Source organism: Amblyomma americanum, chromosome 7, assembly GCF_052857255.1.
Source record: "Amblyomma americanum isolate KBUSLIRL-KWMA chromosome 7, ASM5285725v1, whole genome shotgun sequence".
NCBI lineage: Eukaryota > Metazoa > Arthropoda > Arachnida > Ixodida > Ixodidae > Amblyomma > Amblyomma americanum.
The window spans coordinates 149,251,535-149,273,183 of NC_135503.1; the positions used below are offsets into that span (position 1 = coordinate 149,251,535).

The 21,649-nt window shown below is 48.5% G+C and overlaps 1 protein-coding gene across 1 annotated transcript in view; it reads left to right on the top strand.

Annotated features, from left to right (window-relative positions):
* The window catches only part of LOC144096666 (palmitoleoyl-protein carboxylesterase notum1-like), a 285,055-nt gene that overhangs the window by 245,403 nt on the left and 18,003 nt on the right, over positions 1-21,649 (top strand). Inside the window, exons 8-10 of the mRNA XM_077629502.1 lie at positions 1,954-2,142; positions 5,750-5,850; positions 20,343-20,481. Of these exons, the coding sequence (XP_077485628.1) occupies positions 1,954-2,142; positions 5,750-5,850; positions 20,343-20,481 (429 nt within the window). The remainder of the gene's footprint in view (positions 1-1,953; positions 2,143-5,749; positions 5,851-20,342; positions 20,482-21,649) is intronic.

Consider the following 21,649-nt stretch of genomic DNA (forward strand, 5'->3'; position numbering starts at 1 on the left):
CGACTCGATGAGGCCATGGGTATCTGCGTTGTTCTGCAACCATGTCTTCGACGGACAGGGAAGACAAGACGGAGCTGGTGGCATGCGGCAACAGGGCGTCAGGCGCCACCGGCGAGCGGGATAAAGCGTCTACATCAGAGTGCTTGCGCCCTATCCGGTAGATGACGCGGATATCATATTCCTGCAGTCGAAGGACCAGCGGGCGATACGACCGGTGGGGTTTTTCAGCGAAGGTAACCAGCAAAGTGCATAAGGGTCCGTAACAATATCGAATGGGCGCCCATACATGTACGGCCGAAATTTCTAAAGTGCCCATACGATGGCCAAACATTCCTTTTCGGTGACGGGATAATTGGTCGCGGCCTTTGTTAGAGTTCGACTGGCGTACGCCACGAGGTATTCTTCAGCGCCAGATTTTCGTTGGGCTAGAACAGCGCCGTGGCCGGCCTCCCTGGCGTCGGCGTGAACTTCGGTAGGCGCAGCCGGGCCAAATTGGCCTAAATTGGTGGGCGAGGTGAGTATGGCGCGTAATCTTGTAAACGCAGTGCCGCAGCGCGGCTACTAAGCATAAAGGCCGTTGTAGCCGCCGAGAAGTTGCATCAAAGGGGCAATGATTGTTGCAGATTTGCTGACGAAACGCCGAAAGTACGAACACAAGCCAATAAAGCTGCTTTGTTGCTTGATTGAACTAGGTTTCGGCAAGGCAGCGACAGCTCGGAGTTTAGCTGGGTCAGGAAGGATGCCATCATTTCAAATCAAATCAAAATCTAATCAAAACATTTTATGTTCAGGGAATGTCCTGCGGAGGCAGAGACTAATGGCCTGACGAAGTCTCCGCCCTCGTTTTGTTCGTACAGCGTAGCAAAAAGGTGCACTTGACATAGGAATTTCGGTTTTCCATTCGACGTTCAACAAAACTTACAATATAGCAGGAAAAAAATGCTACACATGTAAACAGTTGACAAAATTCATGTTCCCAGACAAACTTCGTAAGAAGTTTAACGGGTTACAGGCATTCATTGAGCACTGATGCAGCGGTACACAATGCGCATAAAGACAAAAACAACAGGAAATTGGAAAGAATATGTTCATATTATAATAAAAACAATCTACATAACGCATGCAGTTGCCACAAGAAACGTTCTGCACACTCTTTTCAAATTAGCAGGCTATCTGTCCAATTTGCTATGCCTTCATGTTTACTTACAGTATTGATTCTTGGTAGCTCAATGACTGTTTGCCGTAATTTGTTCTAATCTTCCGAAACATTCTTGCATGATGTCGGAAACCGTACTGGCGATCAACTGTTACGCCGAGATCTTTGTTTATGTGTGTAGCGTGTGTGTGTTGAATTATTTTATACAAATATATTTGGTTGGCCATGCATGATCATGTCGTGCTTTGGAAATAGGTCCCTAGTGCGTAAATCGCAGATGTCTCCTATATAATTTTCAAAAATGCGGAGCATTCGTTTTTTAATACCATCTACTTATTATTGTTACGTTCAGTTGTGGTGCCCCTAACTAGCAAACAATAGGAAGCAAGCACTGTTCTGTAAAGAAGTAGTTTCGTTTTTGATTAAATATTATTTCTAGACTTGTTGCTCTTTCTTCACTAAATAAGGTTGAAAGATTTCTTGTTCGCGTGTGTTAATATTTTTACATCCCTGTAGAAAACAGTAAGGAAAATTTTCTCTCCTTGCAACAGGTATTCCTGATGTACTTTGGGACGTGACCTCGTAACCAAAACAAAATATTGTCGCGACGTCTTTTTCAGTAATCCTCGATCGCTTATTTTCTCAACAAAGTTATGTCGTGACGACAACAGGAAGTAACGTTGTGACAACAGGATAACAAAAAACTTTGTCGTATTTTGGCGCTAAGTTTAGTATATATCGACTGGGGTTGCATCTGAAAAGTCGAGGGCTCACTCCTCTTCACTCTCTCCATGCAGTGCAGGAGGGGCAGGCGTTTTGCTCAACGTTGACAGGACTGCTGATTTGCTGGCGTCTCTTGGCTCGAAAATCAAAGTCCGTGGAATTGTCGACTCAGGGTGGTTTCTCGACAATGAGCCTTTTGAGTCGAGAGAATGCTTGGAGCCATACTCGTGCGTGCCAGTGGAAACCATCAAAAGAGGCATGAGGTAAATTTTTTCAGCCGTTTGTGTCTCCCACAGGTGGTGCTTTTTAAAGCATTTCTCGCTCTATTACTCCCTCACTCCAACTCAGTCCTCCGTCCGGCCTCTCCCGCTGTGATGCTACGCTGTTGTGTCGCCTGTGGCTGGGAGCGGGAGTGGCGTTCACAAATTCCTACTCCCACTTAATCGCAATGGCAGACTCTCCTTCGTGTGAGATGTGTGGGTGCGACGAAACTATAGAACACCTTCTTTGTAACTGCCCTCGGTTTCAGCGTGAGCGTGCACTCGTGGCTGCAACACTCCGCCATATAGGTACTCGGCCCCTTACTGAAGACAAGATTCTGGGTCCTTGGAGTAAGCCTTCATCGCAGAGGACATCTTTGAAGGCACTTTTCAAGTTTGTTGAAGGACTCAGGACTGAGTGCAAGGTTGTGAACTATCAGTGTGTGCCCTGTGTACACTGCAAGTAATGGCCAACGGACATGTGGAAAAGTAGGCCGCCGCGGTGGCTGAGTGGTTATGGCGCTCGGCTGCCGGCCGGAATGACGCGGGTTCGATCCCGGCCGCGGCGGTAGAATTTCGATGGAGGCGAAGTTCTAGGGGCCCGTGTGCTGTGCGATGTCAGTGCACGTTAAAGAACTCCAGGTGGTCGAAATCTCCGGGGCCCTTCACTACGGCGTCCCTCATAGCCTGAGTCGCTTTGGGACGTTAAACCCCCATAAACCATAAACCAAACATGTGGAAAAGTGATCATGTCCCTTTGTTCTCTCCCATTTCTGTCTCTCCCTCCGTTGCCCTTCCCACGTGTAGGGTAGCATACCGGGCGCTGCCTGGTTAACCTCCCTGCCTTTCCGTTTGTCTTTCTCTCTCTCTCTCTCTCTCGCTCTATTGTAGCAGAAATACCGGAAATATCCTATCTGCTGTAGTAATTATGGGCTAGCAAAGCATAATCCTATCAGGACTGATTTTGAACAGTTATTCAGAGTAAGATTCCTGGACTCATTCCCCCTGACAGAGAGCACCCCCTCGGCTTCGGGAGGTGGTGCATTCGACTCCCGCTGCCTGCCGGGCACCCAACGACCTCCTCGAAATTGGTACAGCATGGTGCTCGGCTTTCTAAAGTAGGGTAGGGATGCACGGACCTGTGGTTCGTGCCTCATTTTCGCGCTAGCTACAAGCTGCAGACGTTACGCTACACTCTTCCTGCCATTCTTAACAAGCATCCAAACACACAATTTCTCACAATGAAACAGTTGCGGCAGTGTTTTGTAAATATGTAAGGTTTCTTTTGTGCTATGTCCTGCCAATTCCACCATGTCATTTTCTGTCGTGTTTGATTGTGATATTCAACAAAGACATATAATTCGATTCTTTTATAACGTTTAGTTCAAAATATGTGCTGTAAATATCTGCATTCTAGTTTTTTTCTGTGTACGTGCAAACTGAGGAACTCAAATAGCATCTAGTGTGAATTTGCGACAAGTTGTGCTTCTGGTCCTGTCTTTGTGATGTGTTATTGCACTTCCACTGCTGATTGTCGTCTTTGTGTAAAGCCAAGTGTCAGTGCCACGTCGAGCTTTTCCCAGAGCAGCTTATAGCCCTGAAAACCTTCCAATGTGACCGGGAGAATAAAAGTTGCATTAAATTGGAGTAGCTTAGGAAAAGAGCCTGCGCCTTCAAATCCAGTAAATGTGGGCTTAACAGGCACTCTTTAGAAAAGAGGTTCAAATGGGCTTGAGCGCACAACGTGGATTTCGGTAACTCGAGGATTCGTGATCCGTCGAGACGGGTAGGGGTTTAATGCGGGGAGGGTGTTGTGCAAATACCTTTTTTCCAAGCATTTCCCCGGAAGCACACAGTAACAAAATGATAACAAGCGTGATAAACCTTGGCCCGATTCACCACCGAGCATCAGGGCGAGGGAAATCTTGTACCAGTTAGAAAAACGGTGGGTAGGGCCCGGGGGTTCAAACCCAGAACCTCCCGAATGTGAGGCAGATGGTGAAACCACAAGTCCAGTGCTCTGGCTTTAAATGGCCGCCTCTATCAACGACGAAGTTTCCCAGGACTAGCTGAGTCACCTTGCCGATTGCTGATGTCCCATGATGACCAACCATCGGACCAAAAGTACGCTGGTACCTATAGTTTAGCGATAGGTACCCGCGGGCGCAGAAGTGATTCCCACGGCTGCGGTGGATGCTCAACCACAAGGCCATCCGTGGTTGGACAAGAAGGGTGGGTGGCGAGAACCTTCGTTGGAGGGAGCGCCTAGATCGCTTTCCACACGGAACCTGCTAATTGGCGGAGCACCCGGCTTGAGGACATTTGTATCCGTTTATGCCGATTGGTTCCCGCCAGAAGCAATGAGGGCCCTCTCCTCCCTCCCGAGAAAGCACTTAGAAATTGATAATCGGCCTAGGTGGTCTCAAGTTGCACTTTAGAACATAAAGAGGATCGCACTTGTTCAAGCAGAGTTTTTTTTTTTGCTACATCAAGTAGGGACTGAACCTTTTTCACCTTGAATTTAGGTTTACTGCCCAACTTGTCTAATATTTCTCTGGAGAGTTAAACAAATACTATTGAGTTACTTTGTGGAAAATTTTCGATCAGCGAAGTCGTCTGCGACAACCCTTGCAAGAATCTGTAGAAAAATATTACAGCGCAGGACTAGCCGCCCATGGTGGATACCAAGGGAAGACGGAAGTGAGGAAATGCGGGGGTCGGGAACGGAGTGGAGGGAAATGCAGTGGTGACCACAGGAAAGTTGAAATTTAAGCTGGTGCATATAAGTTCTACTGCCACTTCTGCTTATGTCTGAATCTGGTGCACAGTCTGCCGAGCTCAGTTTTGAGTCAAAAAAGTTTTTTACCAACTAGTATTGTCCCTACCGGTGCAGTGGTTGTATATCAGAGCGAGCTTTTTGAACAAAACTGCGAATTTTCCGGTTATTTCTCTACTAATTTTCAGAAGGACTTGAATATTGTAAGCCACAAGGAAAACTAGCGCTCGCATATATGCCTCATGAATATACAATGAATTTTTAGCAATTTTTTGCTACATTAGGCGATATGGAAGAGAAAATCCTGTTAAGCCCCGAAAGCCCTTACTGTGAGCTTTTGAATATCTATCGCCCGATAACTGATACTGAAATTTAGGGTAACTGCAGGCGGCTAGGAAAACACTTCGTTTTGCACAGATGATATTTAGGGCAATGAAATAAGAGGATTCTGGCGCTTGTCACGTTCATTTTTATGGGTGCACCATTTTGTGGCTATCGGTATCTAGACGAGATGGCTGTAAAGAATTGTCAGATGGACTGTTTAAAATGCCGTTGCAGCTTTTAGAGCACGAGAAGGGGCATTAAATAACTGTAAATATTCAGAAGCGAATTCAATCCCCCTCCCCCGCTACCCAAAAACCCATGAGTCAGCTCGTCAGCTCCTGGATTTTGTTCTAAATGAACTGAAGCCGTAGATGACCGAGCAAAACGCATGAATAGCATAGGCATCTGAAGTGCGCTTAGTCCTATTCCTGATATGCCTTGAATTTAATGAAATAGACATTCAGCAAACGGAAGTGTGTAATATCGGAAGCCGGCTTCATTGTGTTTCAGGCTGTGGAATGGTCAAGTTCCAGAACGCTGTAGGCCACTTCACCGAGAAGATGAACAATGGAGATGTTATTTTGGATACAGAATATACCCTTCGTTGAAAGGTATGTGCTTTACTCGTTGCTTTGGCGCATTTGTGAAAGCCTGTATGCACTGTTTGGGCCTGTACTCGCTGCCTGCTTTCTGTGACCGCCTCTAGCAGGCTGCTCTGCACCACTTCGACTGGCAATGCACTGGGAGCGCTGAAATTTACACGAGGGAATTACGTGCAGTAACCTTCGACAAGTATCCAATGAAGGTCATATCGGGAAACACTACGCCACTTCGTAACCTACCATCACGTAACGACTGCAGCCACAAAATTTGCGGGTGCAATTAGCGATTCTATGCGCGCAGGGCTACGTTGACTGCAGCCATTCTCACCGCAACTAGTAAGGACACTTCGGCCTGCGCTAAGCACCATGGGGACTTCTGCTAGGGTAGGTAATAACAAAGGGGTGAAGTTTGAATTACGGCTTATTGCGAGCACACAAGACAACGTAGACCGTTCGAGATGCAACTTTCCACCAGCGTTGGCTGAATCCCGTCAATCCGACACTCGGAGAAACGAAAAGAAAACGGAAGCATTTGCATGAAAGGACAAAGTATCAGCCGCAAGAAAAGGTGCCACTAATACCGTATAGCTTGAGCTTGGAGTTATTGGTTTCCACTTTCCTTCATCCGGCGCAAATTCGGTGTTGATAGCAGAGCTCAACTTTTGGTCTTTTTTTTCTCGGCGAATCTTATTTCCTATGGAAGAAATAACCGCCTTTTTTTGTGAATAATGTGTTATTCATGTGACGTTAAAAACAACTTAGAGTTAATCTGGGCTTTCTCCCCAACATAAGCATCCGATGTCACTGTAATTAAAGCACAAATGATTGATAATAATGATAAAGCTGCGATTGATATGGTAATAGAAGAAAATGTTATTGCATATAAAAAATAACAGAATGTAAATAAATGCAAAAAAGGTTAGTACTGCGCAAATTAGACACGACAGGAGAACAGGAACAAACTTGACACCACAGGCGCAGAATTCCAATTGCTTATTCGAAACCGAAACGAAAACTATATATAAGGGATGAACTTTAGCACATAACCGTCGCTGTCATTCACACATGTCCTGATTACAATCTGGACCACTACAATCAAATTGTTACGTTGCAGAAGGGCCGATAAACCACGACAGAGTACTCAGTCAGCATGTCCCCAGACACTCCATGTCAAGATAATGAAAAAATGAAAAAAAGTAAGCAACCTAACAATCAACCTGAGTAAAGAGGGTGAAAAATACGCGAAGTGAGAATGCAGGTGATCCAACAGACAACAAGAGTAAAAAGTATGAAAACGAGACAAAAATCATGGTGTGACATGCAAAAACCAGCATGAGAGCATGGAAACGACAAAAAACATGTGTAAAGGTGGAGACTAAAAGCAGGGAAACGAGTGGAATGAGGTATAGAGAAACATGCATGACATGGACGGCAACAAAGAACAATTGTAAAGGTGTGCATAAAACCTCATAAAATTACATTTTCGGCATTTGGGCATATACTTCCAGGAACAAAATTAGGACAAATGAAACAATTATATGTGGCCTTCTAAAAAGGCAATTTCACTCACTGAAAGAAAATAGACGGAGTGCTGACACATTTTTCACCATTCTTTACGATATGATAGGCTTTAACCACCTCCCTTTCCGTCTTATCTCTCGATTTAAACAAAAAGTTAGTGTTGCGCAAAAGTGACTTGCAAGGTACTTTATTCTTGCCCTTGCACCTTCCATTTACAGTTCTTACAATGCTGCGCCAGATGAACCGTTGAAGAAAACGGAAATCATGCAATGAACCGTTGAAGAAAAAAATGACAGGACAGTTAACACTAGTTAACGTGCGATTCAGCAACAGCTGTTAAGGTATTTGTACTTTGCTTAACGTTGTGGCAGATAACATGAGAGCGACCTCACATCTGTATAGTTCTGGTGTGCTCTCTTTAGTTTTTCACAAATAGTCGTTTTTTGTCTAGATCTGCTCTGCAGTCTGCGTTCTCTCCTCGGGCGGCGCGTTTCGCAGTAGCTGTAGCACGTGAACCGTATTATATTTTTCCGCTCTCGCCACCGCCTCCTCCTTCCACGGTAATCACCTTCCTGGCGGTTACCATGTAGCCATCCTCTGGTTACGGCTTCCTGCGCTGTCACTATAAAGTCTCCTTGCACGGTCACCCTCCTCGTCCTTCCAGGGCAGCTACCATGCGCGTGGTTTCCGTGGAAACCACCGTCCGGATGCGCCTTACGCTCTCGAAGTACACCCCTCCTTTCATTTTAACCATCCTCCGGTTGGAGATTCCTCCGCTCTCCCGACACCCTCCTCCTTACACGGTAACCCCCTTCCGGGTGGTTTCTGTCGTAACCACCTACCGCTTACACACTTCTGCGCTCACGTGATACATTCCTCCTTGCACGGTAACCACCGTCCGAGTGGTTCTCATGGCACCGCAAACACCGGTTACGCCGACGACTGCGAGAGACTTTCTGAGTACCAAGGCAGGAAACCCAGGAACGGGCAGATAACGGCTGTCGCTGTAAAAGGCAAGTGGATTGCTGGCTTCTAATTGACGGGTTGCCGTGTTATCTGTGTTGCATACCCGGAACATTAACACACCACTGCCGTTGTGTGTACGGTGTCCTTAATAAACATGTTAATGTCCACAGCACAATCCCTTGTACAAGTATAAGCACACGACAACAACAGAAAAATGTTACATCCCAAAGATAGCCAGAGCTGTTTAGTTGGCTCTATCTGCTTAGAGATCTAATTTGCAACTTTTGACCTCCGTTTTGTCTGGCACATTCGAAAACACATCCTCCTTAATTTGGAGTAGAGCTGTGATCGTCTGTCTTCATTCAAATTGGGGTTTATTAGTACCTTATCCAATCTTGCAGTGTCCTTACTACTGCACGTGGGCACCTCGGCAACATCACCTGTCTCCTCGGCCACTACCGATGCTACCTTGGGGGCGTACCGTCCGGGAACTCTCTTTGTATTTTTCAACATATTTGTATGGAAAACCTTTGTACTTCTTATCGTTAATTCATGATCCATGTCATTTTTCTTCTGCGTCACAAGGTAAGGGCCATTCGATTGCAACAGTAACTTATTGTGATCCGTGGGTAGCAGGATGAGATACCTGTCGCCAGGAGTCAGTTTATGTGAGGGGCTTTCTTGTCACAGTAGCCCTTACAGCGTTCGCGCGCCCTTTTCAAGCCTTGATGTGCAAGCCTGCATGTTTCGTCACTTGTCCCGCAACTCAAGAACGTGTGTGTATGTTGTCTTGAGATCTGACGCAATCTTTTTATTAGCCCACAGCTCCTTGAGTGTTGTAAGTGGACCTCTAACGGTTCTCTCATACAACATATCGAAGGGCGAGAAACCAAGACTCATTTGCGGCAACTTGCTGTAAGCGAACAAAAGCCCTGGGAGGAATCTATCCCAGTCAGTAGGTCTCTCCTGGCACATGTTTCTGGTTATATTTTTGAAGGTGCCATTGAACCGTTCTACAAGCCCATTACACATGGAATGGTGTGGCTTTGTTAGTAACTAAATGCCTTACTGACAAAAATTGGTTAACCTCCTTCATTAGTTCCGACGTGAAGTTCGAGCCCCGGTCACTCAAAATTTCCCTCGGGAACCCATAACGCGAGAACATTTCCACAAGAGCCACCGCCATTTGGATACTGGAAATAGTCTTTAGTGGAATAGCTTCAGAATACCGAGTGGCCACGTCCACCAGGATATGCACATATCTATTTCCTCTGGCGGATACTGGAGAGATTGGCCCAACAATGTCAATAGCCACTCGCTGAAACGGTAGGTCGATGGCTGGCATATTGCACAGAGGTACAGGACCAACTCTTCCCTTCGGAACTGTGCGCTGGCACACGTCACATGAGTGAACAAAGTGCTTAACGTCACTCTGAACACCCGGCCATAAGAACTCAGAGATCCTAGACACCGTTTTTTGAACACCCTGGTGCCCGGCCATAATGGCGTCATGTCCTACGAGTAATACTGTCTCTCGCATATCTTTCGGCAAGACCAGCTGTTGGGCAAGCTTTCCAGAGCTAAATATGCACTCCCTGTGCAGAAGACCGTTTACCAATTGATATTCCAATGACATACGACTCGTCTTTCTTTTCACCTGTTCCCCAACTCTTTCGAAGCAGGCTTTCAAGCTCCGGCCTTCTCTTTGCCTAATTGCCATTTCGTCCGGTGTTACGCTCAGACACAAGACACATCATAGCGGGAGTTGAGAACGTACGCTACGTTGCTTGGGCGGCCACTTGAGCTCTTGTCTCCACTGCCGACGAGAAACTGATTGCCCCATCACCCGCCTGAGCTGTCGTGGGTCTTTCCTCCTTTGGGCGTTCCTCAACGTCGAGCATCATCCACTCGGGATCGGGGTCCTCGACACTTGTTGCAGCCGTAAAGTTTCTCAAGAAGAGATCGCAGATTGGTTACTATACGCATTTGCTACTACATGTCCAGTATAATATGGCGTCGACACTATAATCCTGGCTTCAGAAAGGTACCTTACTGTGCTATCCACAAGAGTAACGGCCGACGCTTCCCCTGTAAGATCCTCGTCGTTCACCAGGCCTCTCCAAACCAAAATTGTGTTGGCCCCGCTGTCTATAAGCACCAATATAGGACGGTCCCCTATTTGTCCAACCACCACCGGAATTGCTGCTTTCGACTGTGTTGTTCCACTCACCGCCTCATTTTCTGGCGGCGTTTGCTCTCCTTTTAGCTGTTGAACTTCAGGTGGCGTAACAAGTTCAGGTGGCGTAACAAGTCCAAAACACTGCAGCTCTGTCCTGCGTTCTATATCGACACTCATCCACAGTTTGCCCTCTCCTCTTACAACCTTGCCACACAACCTGTGTCTTTTAGGCAACACTACTAGTCCGAAAGTCAATTGCACGGTGTCCCACCTTGCTACAGAGGAAAATTTCTTACTGACGACTTAGATGCACCGCCATAGGATCTTGGTTTTGTTGCATGTGTCTAGGAGCTTTTGGGTTTCCACTTTTGCCTTACTCATATTTCTCAGCCCTTGAGCCTCGAGGAATTGGTCTGCAGTGTCGGCAAACACAATTTTCTTTCTTTTAGTAATAGCGCTAGCTTTGGACTTCAACAAGCTAAAAATTGCTCTTTTACCAGCTTGTCACGCATCCCTTTAAAACTTTTCTCTGCGTTTGACATATCAAGCCACCTATGGAATGGTGGTAGATGAGGTGATTGAATTTTGGCTCTAGACGCTCGTTCATTTCGGCAAGTTTAGCGTCCATGCGGGCCTCTAAGAAGCGCCCAACGCTTCGAGCAACAAATTGAAGCGGCATTTACGCGCATAGTGCACACCCTTGAGATGAGCCTTGCACGGTATTACACCCGCCTCCAAACAATAGAGCAGGCTATTCCCTCGCTGCACGTACTCAATCCCCCATAAATCTCGCCCACCTACCTCACAGAACTCTCTAGCCAGCCCACCTACCCACCCCAACCCAACCCACCCCGCCGAAGCTGCAGTATGGTGGGGCGACCACCGAATTCCTTATCAATTCCGCAATGGAACTGCGGCCGCTTCCGGGGCAAGCGCGCACCCCTCCAACTCCTCTACCCCACACTTCCCATGCCCCATATCCTCCTCCTTCAGGACACACATGCCCCTGCCACACTTCCCAGCAACACATCTGCTCACTCGGACGCAACGAATACACCCAGGGCTTCCACACTCATACATCGCTCCATTACCCACCAAACGCAGCAGATCACCTCCGAGACGCCCTGTATGATCACAGAAATCATAAAAGATACACACTGCACACCATCTATTTTTATTGCAAATATTTACCACCCACCGTCTCATCCGATGGCTTCACTGGAAACGCTACTGCGAGATCTCCATCGTATTGAAGGCAAGCATCCATTGATTATCGGAGGAGACTTCCACAGTCTGCATACTGGCTGGGGCTACCGCACCACCACAGGACGAGGACGACGACTCTGGTCCTTGGTGCAAGAGCTCCACCTCTCAATACACAATTTTAACACCCCCACGAGAATTGGTAACGGTGTCAGCGCGGACACCAGCCCGGACATGACACTGGGCCGCAACTTTGCGGGTATTACGTGGAACACAACACATCACACATTAAGGAGCGGTCATTACATCCTCTTCGTTACAGTTGTGTACAAAGAACGACCCTTCACTAAGCACACAAACTCACCAACTGGGATGCGGTCCGCGCCGCACACGCGGCCCTTCCTGACGTTCCCCTTACAGACATCGACCAGTGGGTGGCATCACTCATGAGCGATGTCTCCGCACACACTCGAACCCTTGACATAACACCAGATACATCCACCCTCGACACTCTCCTGGCCCACCTATGGGAGGCCCACTGTAGCATCCTAGAGCGTTGGAAATGGCAAAAGTTCGTGATCTGACCCTTAAAAAGCGGCTAGCCGCACTGCAAACACAAATTACTGAGCACTCTGAGGAGCTCTGCCAATCCGACTGTGGGCAGATTTGCGATATAATGGCTGGCAATCTGTCCTCAAAACGCAGCTGGCAACTCCTCCCTGACTTAACTGACCCCACGCAATCCAAAACAGCCACACAGCACCGCGTCACACGCCTTATACACAAGACCGTCCTTTCTCCCTCTCCCTACGCACTCATCGACATACTTAGGACACACAACTCCCGGTACCTCAAACCCCCTGCCCCCTTATTCAGGCACTCTGAATGCCAATCTCGACGCGGAGATTACGGAAGCAGAAGTGAGAGCGGCCCTCCTGACTCTCCGCTCTAACCCGACTCTAGGAGTTGGTCGTATCTCCAATTGCATGCTCCGCATTGGACGATCAGTCGATTGCCCAGTTCACGGGGTACTTCAACACATGCTGGCAGGAGGGCACCCTTCAGCAATCCTGGCGTCACGCCAAAATCTTATTCATACCCGAGCCCCACAAACCTCTTAAACCTGCAAATCTTCGTCCCATCTCACTAACCTCATGCCTGGGCAAGCTTTTGGAACATGTCGCACTCGCCCGACTCACACAAAACATGACGGAGCAAGACCTCTACTCGAACAGCATGGTGGTCTTCCGAATCCACCTGTCAGCACAGGACGCCATGCTCCAGCTCACACAGGATACATTAGACCGCCTCATACCGGGCCACACAAAAGCTGTCCTCGCCTTGGATCTCTCCAAGGCCTTTGATCGCCAAGACCATCAAGCGATCATGGCGGCGCTCTCGACCGTAAACATAGGAGAACGTATGTACATGTACACCTATATTCAAGCATTCCTTAATAACCGCACGGTCGAAATTCACTTTGGTCCCCACACATCTCGCCCATACACCCCCCCAGGGATCTGTCCTCTCTCCTTTTCTCTTCAATGTCACTTTCATCCCCCTTGCCCGCCTACTATACAAACCATCCCACACCTTCGGCATACACTCTATGCTGATGATATAACGCTATGAACCACCCATGGCAGTGATGGAGACATAGAGAATACTCTGCAGTCAGCAGCTACCCTCACCCAAACACATGCGCGGAGTATCGGACACTCATGATCTCCGGAGAAGTCGGAGCTCCTCATACTCTGCCCGACAACCCGAAACTGCCCTACAGCTGCCATAACCGCGACACTGGAAAACAGGCACATCCCGGAGGTACACACTCGCCGGGTACTGGGCCTCCACATCCAGAACAAGGGGAAAAATTGGCTGTGGTTTAGCTCTGGTTAAACCTGGTTGAATTTCGAAAGCTTGCTTAGCTTTCGCCTTAGAATTTAACTGTTCCGAAGCAGTAGATCAACTAGATTCAGATATAGACTCTTCGTCGGTAAATTCTATGGCGAGACTGATCAACCAAAGCGTAGCGCACCGCTATATATCCCAGTGAAGCCGCCACGGAACGAGCGCAAGGCGAGGAGGCCGTGATATCAACGGAGAGACCACCTGTTAGGCGCGACGCCGGCTCGGGGGCCATGACACACGCGACGAGCGGCTTCCTTCTAGCTACGGCGGGGAGCAAGCTGACGTCACGCATCGTCATAGCAACGGAGAGAGCTGACGTCACACCACCTGCTAAGGGCAGCGCCGGCTCTCGGGGGAGCACGGCATAAGCGACGGGCGGTTAGACCTGGCGTAGTATTGCTTTCACAATAAAGCACTCTCACCATGCACAAACTCAAGCAGACGGTGGTTTCGATATACCACCTAATCCGCTGAGTTTCTGGACACCATCGGGGCATGAAGGAGCAAGACCTATGTCGTCTCATTTATGCCTTCGTCCTCAGCCGCTTTTTCTTCACGCTCCCCTACCTGAAACTCCAGGGCACAGAAATCTCCACCCCGGATGCCATGATCCGAACAGCATTTAAGACAGCACTACACCTACCCCTAAATACCTCAATCGAAAAACTCTTTCAGCTAGGCCTACACAACACGACAGGTGAGCTTATCGAGGCCCACCGGCAGACACAATACATACGTCTCGCGAGAAGCACCACCGGCAGACACATCCTACACACCCTCGGTATTAGGATACCAGCGACGGATCCCACACAGCTCCAAGTTCCCCACCACATTCACCGCCAACTACTTACTAAACCTCTCCCGAAAAACATGCACCCCACCTACCACGAACCCCGCCGCAGAGCTCGCGCACGGGCGCTCCACAAACACTACGGCACGGAACCGTATGCCGTGTGGGTGGATGCCGCATGCACAGGCGAGGACGTGGTTGTAGCCATCACGAACCCCTTCCTCCAACCGATTGCCACCCTTCACATATCCCCCACTGCCACTTCGGAGGAGGTTGAAGAGGCCGCCATTGCCCTAGCCATCACGCGCACGGAGGCCCAGTATATGCTGTCAGATTCTAAAATTGCCATACTAAATTTTGCTCGCGGGAGAGTTAACGTCCCTGCATTTCGCATACTGAACTCCCTCGCCGCACACCCGCCCCGCCACATGGAGCTTGTATCGATGCCTGCCCGCTCTGAGAGTCCCGGAAACCAGGTTGCCAACACTTCAGCCCGAGGTTCTCTCAACCGGGCACCGGCGGCCTCCGATCTAGGGTTCTCACGGGAGCGCATGCATTCATTCAGTGAACAGACGCAGGCCTGCAAAGCCGAGCGTCAGCTCTACCCCCACCCCATCCCTCCCTCGACAATTGTCACCAGATATTTTGGAGGCAGCTCCAAACACGCACCTTATCCTCCCCTTATATACGCTCGCGCTATCACCAAGTCCACACAAACACCTCCTGTACCCTCTGCCACCACCCGAAAGTCACTCTCGATCATATACTTTTCCTCTGCCCGGCGGATCCTCCCCCGCGGGACCTGCAGCACCTTACCACTTGGCAGGCTTGGGAGACCCTTCTGCGCTCCTAGGACCCGGCCAGGCAAGCCATCGCCACAGGCCCGGCTGCCAGCGTCATGAACCTCCGGGACATGAACGTTTGAGTGCAATTGGGCCGTGCGGGGGCCCAAGGACCTGCGTGTCCTCAACTTCCCTGTGTCCATTAAAGTTTTCACCACCACCACCACCACCTGTAGAATTAGTTGTTCAGCCTGCAGAAAAACGCTTTGTGGTTTCAGAATTCTCAGTATTCACGGTACGAAATCTTTCGCGAAAACCCTCTGCCGTAAGCGTGAATATTTTGAGGACTGCCTTCTTGACCTCGTAGTCCGTGGAATCAGCAGCAGGCATCCTCCCAAACACTTTCAGTACCTCCCCGACAAAACACATGCTCAATACCGTGGCCCACTCACTGTGTTCCCAGCCTTGCCCCGAAGCTATGCGCTCGAATCGTTGCAGATATGGGTTCAAATCATCTCTTTTGTGACCAAAAGGAGCCATCAGCTTTCTTGGACAAACTCTGGCCGGTCTAGGAAATTCTGTACCCGCTAAAGAACGCTGATCGTCGTCTGTGATCTACTCGTATCCTCCCGCGACATGCGCCTGTTTCCACAAAAGAAATTCCTTCTCCCATTCTATCCTCATTTTCTCCCTTTCTTCTGCATCGCGAGCTTGCGACGCTCGCGGCGCAAGCACGCGCGAGCGTCTGCGCGTGCTTGCGCCCTTCTCTCTCTCTGCCTATGTGTGTCCTCGTCATAGAGACGCATCGCCTGTTCCTTGCTTAACCCTATCTTGAGCGCTAGTTGTAACGTTTTTTGTCAAATCCATGCTTTCTGCCGTCGAGAGATCGGCAAAATCCGAGACAAAACAAAAAGGAACAAGGAAATGAATCCTGGCACAGGCTCGCCACTTAACTTTATCACGGATCACCGGAGAACACTCGGGCCGAAAGCACTAGAGGACAGGGGTACGCACAAAGGCGCACATTCCATACACACTACGTAACACAAACACTAGCACACAAAACTAACAAGCCTAACACAAAGCAAAAAGACTACCAATACACACGGTCCAGAAACACCCAGTCTGCTAGCCTTCAGCGTTCGCGCCCACGGTTAGATGCTGATGCAGCGTTGCATGATTCCAGTCAGTGGCATTCGAACTCCTCAGGCTAGCGTCGTTGGCGGCGTCGTACAAGCTCCCGGTCAAAGCGCCCGTGCAGGTGATGCTGGTGATGTTGCCGCTGTGGGCACCTCCTAAATAGGTGGCAACAACGCTGGAGGCACCCCTGGCCGTAGCAGGTGGTTGCGTCATCCGTCGACACCCCAGAACGGGCTCAGGAACGGCAGGAAGTCCACGGTGCGACGCCGTAGAACTCGAGATCACCGGAGCAGTAGCCGGCGTTGCTCTGTTCCATCCGAGGTGTTCGTGGCCCGCCGGAACCTCCTCTTCTCAGTTCTTCCCCTCGTGCCACGCTCTCCCTCGCGCTTCTATAACCTTGGCGTTCGTACCCGTCATCCTTGTCGTCGTCGTCTTCGTCTTCTGCAATCATGTCCTGCCACCTCATCAAATCCTTCTTCTTCATCTTCTCTGTTCTTCGGTTAATACACGTCATGCTATCGCCATCCTCGTCGTCTTCTCCAAACCTCTTTAGTTCATACTTCTATTTTGAAAATCTTCTTTACATGTGACACGCTTGCGCAAAAGGAACGCGTGACTGCTATAACTATGTGGTGAGTGCATGCGAGCAGCGGTAAAAACGACGTAGGGTGACGAGCTAGAGGGAGCTGTAGAGTCGTTTAAATTATACATCAAAGGAAATTATACAACTGTGCTTCTTAATTCTGTGGTAGACCATCCTAGTACATCCCTGTCTTGCGCACTTTAATTTTGTCCTTGGACTGATTGTAGTTACAACTCGACAGCCAGCTAGCTGTGGAGCTAGGAATGCAGACCTTTCTCGGTTGTAATCGAATTTAGAACAATGAGAGGACGGTTACCACTGTGTAACGCGTGGTTCAGCCACAGCTGCAGAGGCATCATATTTTGCGTTATGTTGAGGTAGTTAATATTAGAGCGGCGACATATCTTCATAGATATAGAGCGCCCTTCTACTCGTTTTACAGGGCAGCTCTTAAGGGTCCGTTCCGTGGTTTCACGTCGTAGTAGCAGTAGTAGTAGTTGTAGTAGTAGTTACTATGGGAACCACACGGAGAGTACTTGCCGTGGAAAAAGGAGGGTAGGACGCGACTGAAAGAATCCGTAATTGGTAGGTGGTTACCGCCGGAGCAATTCGGAGGGTGGTTTACGTGGAAGGGGGAGCATATGTCGAGAGCGCAGGGAGACGTTACAATGAGGGTGGTTACAACGATAATCGTTCGCATGGGGGTTAGCGTGGGAAAGGGCGGGTGCGGCAGTAGCGGAGGAATGCCCAACCGTGGAAGGTGGACGGTATGGCGAACTAAACACGTTATCATAATTTTCAGGAAAGGTGCCGGGTATCGACTTCCACTGCCCTGCGGTAAAGTGTATATATGATAAACAAGGCGCTGCGTGAATGTGAGGTTTTTCGAGCAGCGCAATTCACTCGACAGTGAATCGCGGGATAACTTAGGTGCGCATTTCTGGGTATGTAAATGCACGCCCTACTTTTCAGGAACTGCTGTTTTTTTCTGCTATCAAGACCGGGTGACGCGTGAGGTCATTCAAGCCTTTCTTATTAGAACACATGCTAGCCGGTGCGTCAGCGAGCATTCCGTGGCCCTTTCAGATAGGGAATTCTGATACTTGGACAATCAGCTACACTCTTGTTGTATTAGTATACTTTTTCTTGCCACGCGCGTTAGGTAGTTCCCACTTAGTTTTAACGTGCGTAGTTTAAGGTGGTTACTTGCTCGTTTTTTACATTAAACTTCAGTTGTTCGTCAGCGCTGGTAGTGTCTCCTTCTTCCTGTTTGTGTTCTGTCAAAGTGTGCGCTGATTGTTTTTTCCGTCACGAATCTGCACCAACCAACTTAACCAAACATCTGCTCTAGTTAAATTATTGGCTAATTCGTCACAAAACACCTCGCAGTTTTTTTACCTATATGGGATTCGCGCCGAAAAACTCGAAATTGCGGCTTTCACCTTCGACTGCTACGCTATTCCGCTTGTCAGCCTTCGACGCATGTTTCCCTGCCTGGCGTCGCTGCCGAACGAGTGGACAAAATCTCGCACTTGAAGAAATGAACGAATCAGAGAACTTTCGTTTACCTAGAGCAACAGATTTGAATGAAATAAAAAAACATGTAAACTCTATACTATTTATATCACAACTGGATTGGAGTAAACAGTTTATAATAGGATGACAGCCAACAAAGAGCCGCATGAATCGGTGAGCATGCCACAGATTCATGCAGCCTTTCGTGAAAGGCGGTTTCGACATCACCGTCTGATCTGGATTATCTCTTCGTGCAGTTAGCGTTAGTTTTAGCACTTATAGTGGCCATTCCCCGCGTTTCGTCGTTGTGTGTTTCTCTGTCTGACGCCACACACAAGCACGCGCGCGCACGCACGCACCCACACACACACACAAGCACACGCACACACAAGCACACAAAACGCACACAACACACACAACACACAGAAACACAACACGCACATACACAAAACACACACACACGCGCACGCGCACAACACACACAGACACACACACAATACACACACGTGGGCAGGGTGCCCAACGAGCAGCCTCCCCGCGGTGTCAAGCAATAGCTCAATTACTCGTGAGAGGCTGCTCGCAAAGAGAAACCCGGATTGCAACCAAACCCAAGTCCCACTGACGGCAGCACCTGCCATAGAAGGACAGTAGCGCATCACTTACCGCTGCGCCACTGCGCAAGGAGTGGGATTAAGCCTATGCAGTAGGGAATGACCAATCTCGCATATATGGACACTAGCCTATTATCGCTATCCGAACGACGGCCATCCGTGAACACTGGATCTCAACACCGGAACCGAAGTGAAAACCTAACCACTAGCGCACCTAGTTCGCATTTGGCCGAATTACACAAGCTGATCATCATTTCTTTCAGTACCATTTTATATATAGTGTTGCTACATAGCTTTTGCTCCGTCGCGTAGGATTCCACTCTTACCAATCTAGTGTTATCTCATTCTTGTGAAGCTGGTATCCGTGCAGTTACGTTTTTCCTATGGATAGCGCTAGCTTTCACAAAGCGACCTGTGACAGAGACGTGGAACAAAACCACCACTCGTTCTGTTTGTCGCTTCTAAGTAGCGGGTCGTTCTGTCAAAGTTAGCGCTATGCATGGAAAAAAAGTCTTACCAAAAAAGCCAAATTGTAGCTCAATTTTCAGTTTGCATTGTTCGGCGTACAAACCCTTCACTTTTTTCAGGACATTGCGCCTGTGTTCCTTTTTCACTCTTAAAAAAACGACTACCAGTTAGTCTAATGCAAACGGCTACAGCTTAACACGTGGCTAAAAGCATATGGGCGGCGTACATTGATTGAAGAGAGCTGACGTTATGGTTTCCTGAAAAAGCCGGGCGTCCATTCAGCTTTCGTCACAGTCATATAAATAGGAGCCGACTACTCCAGAACTAATTGCCAGCCCCACCTCTCTCTACGCAGTGCGACCACTTCGAACGCCCAGGTTCCCGTACTCGGCTAGACACGGCGCCACCAATGGGGAGATGTGTTATACGCCACAGGGCGAGCTGCTGGCAAGGCTGGCGAATGCTGCTCTTTAAAGTTCCGCCTCCTGAACAGAGAGAGAACACAAATTTCGTTGGACGCTTCCCTCGCTATACGGTACCAGCCCGCCGCGGTGTCTCAGTGGTTATGGTGCTCGGCTACTGATACCGAAAGACGCGAGTTCGATGCCAGCCGCGACGGTCGCATTTGAATGGAGTCAAAATGCTAGAGGCCTGTGTACTCTGCGATGACAGTGCACGTTAAAGAACCCTAGGGGATCGAAATTATCCGGAGCTCTGCAATAAGACACGCCTTAAAGTCTGGGATACGTTGAAGACCGTAAAACAGAACCGAACTTTCCGAGCATGTGCGGAAACTTGACCCTGACATTTTTTTCTTGCACCCCTTTTGCAGCACCAACATTTGTATTTCAGTGGGTCTTCGACGAAGCCCAGATGGCTGTGAGCAATGTCGCCGCCCCATCAAGCAAGGCTCACTGGGACTACATTCATGCCCTGGGCAGCAAGTTACGCAAAACCCTAATGAATGTGACGTAAGCCTAATTCATTCATAGCCTCAATGCACGATAACCTGATATCAATAATTACGGAGTGCGCAGTAGAAGTAGGCGGTAGGACAGTTCGAAATGATACCGGGAAGCTATCTCAGGTGACGAAAGATCTGATTAAGAAGCGCCAAAACATGAAGGCATCTAACACTACCGATAGAATAGAACTAACGGAGCTATCAAAGCTAATAAATAAGCGCAAGGTAGCCGACATAAGGAAGTTTAATATGGAGAGAATCGAGCATGCTATAAAGAACGGAGGTAGCCTAAAAACAGTGAAGAGGAAACTAGGCATAGGTAAAAACCAGATGTATGCATTAAGAGACAAGCAGGGCAATGTCATTAGCAATATGGATAAGATAGTTAACGTAGCCGAAGAGTTCTACACAGACCTGTACAGTAGCCAATGTAATCAGAGCGCTAATGAGAAAGACAGCAGTGCACAGCAATACGTCATCCCGCCAGTTACGAAAGATGAAGTAAAGAAAGCCTTAGAAGCAATGAAAAGGGGAAAAGCAGCTGGGGAGGATCAGGTAACAGCAGATCTGTTGAAGGATGGAGGGGACATCGTGCTAGAGAAACTAGCCACCCTGTATACGCAATGCCTTATGACCTCGACTGTACCAGAAGCTTGGAAGAATGCAAACATTATCTTAATTCATAAGAAGGGAGACGCCAAGGACTTGAAAAATTACAGGCCGATCAGCTTACTATCCGTTGCCTACAAAGTATTTACTAAGGTGATCGCTAATAGAGTCAGGGCAACGTTAGACTTTAATCAACCAAATGATCAGGCAGGCTTTCGTAAAGGATATTCTACAATAGATCATATTCACACTATCAATCAGGTGATAGAGAAATGCGCAGAATATAACCAACCTCCATATATAGCTTTCATTGATTACGAGAAAGCATTCGACTCAGTGGAAACCTCAGCAGTCATACAGGCATTGCGTAATCAGGGGGTAGAAGAGCCTTATGTCAAAATACTGGAAGATATACATAGCAACTGCACAGCTACTATAGTCCTCCATAAAGTCAGAAATAAAATTCCAATAAGGAAGGGCGTCAGGCAAGGAGACACGATCTCGCCAATGCTGTTCACCGCATGTTTGCAGGAGGTATTTCGAGGCCTGAATTGGGAAGAGTTGGG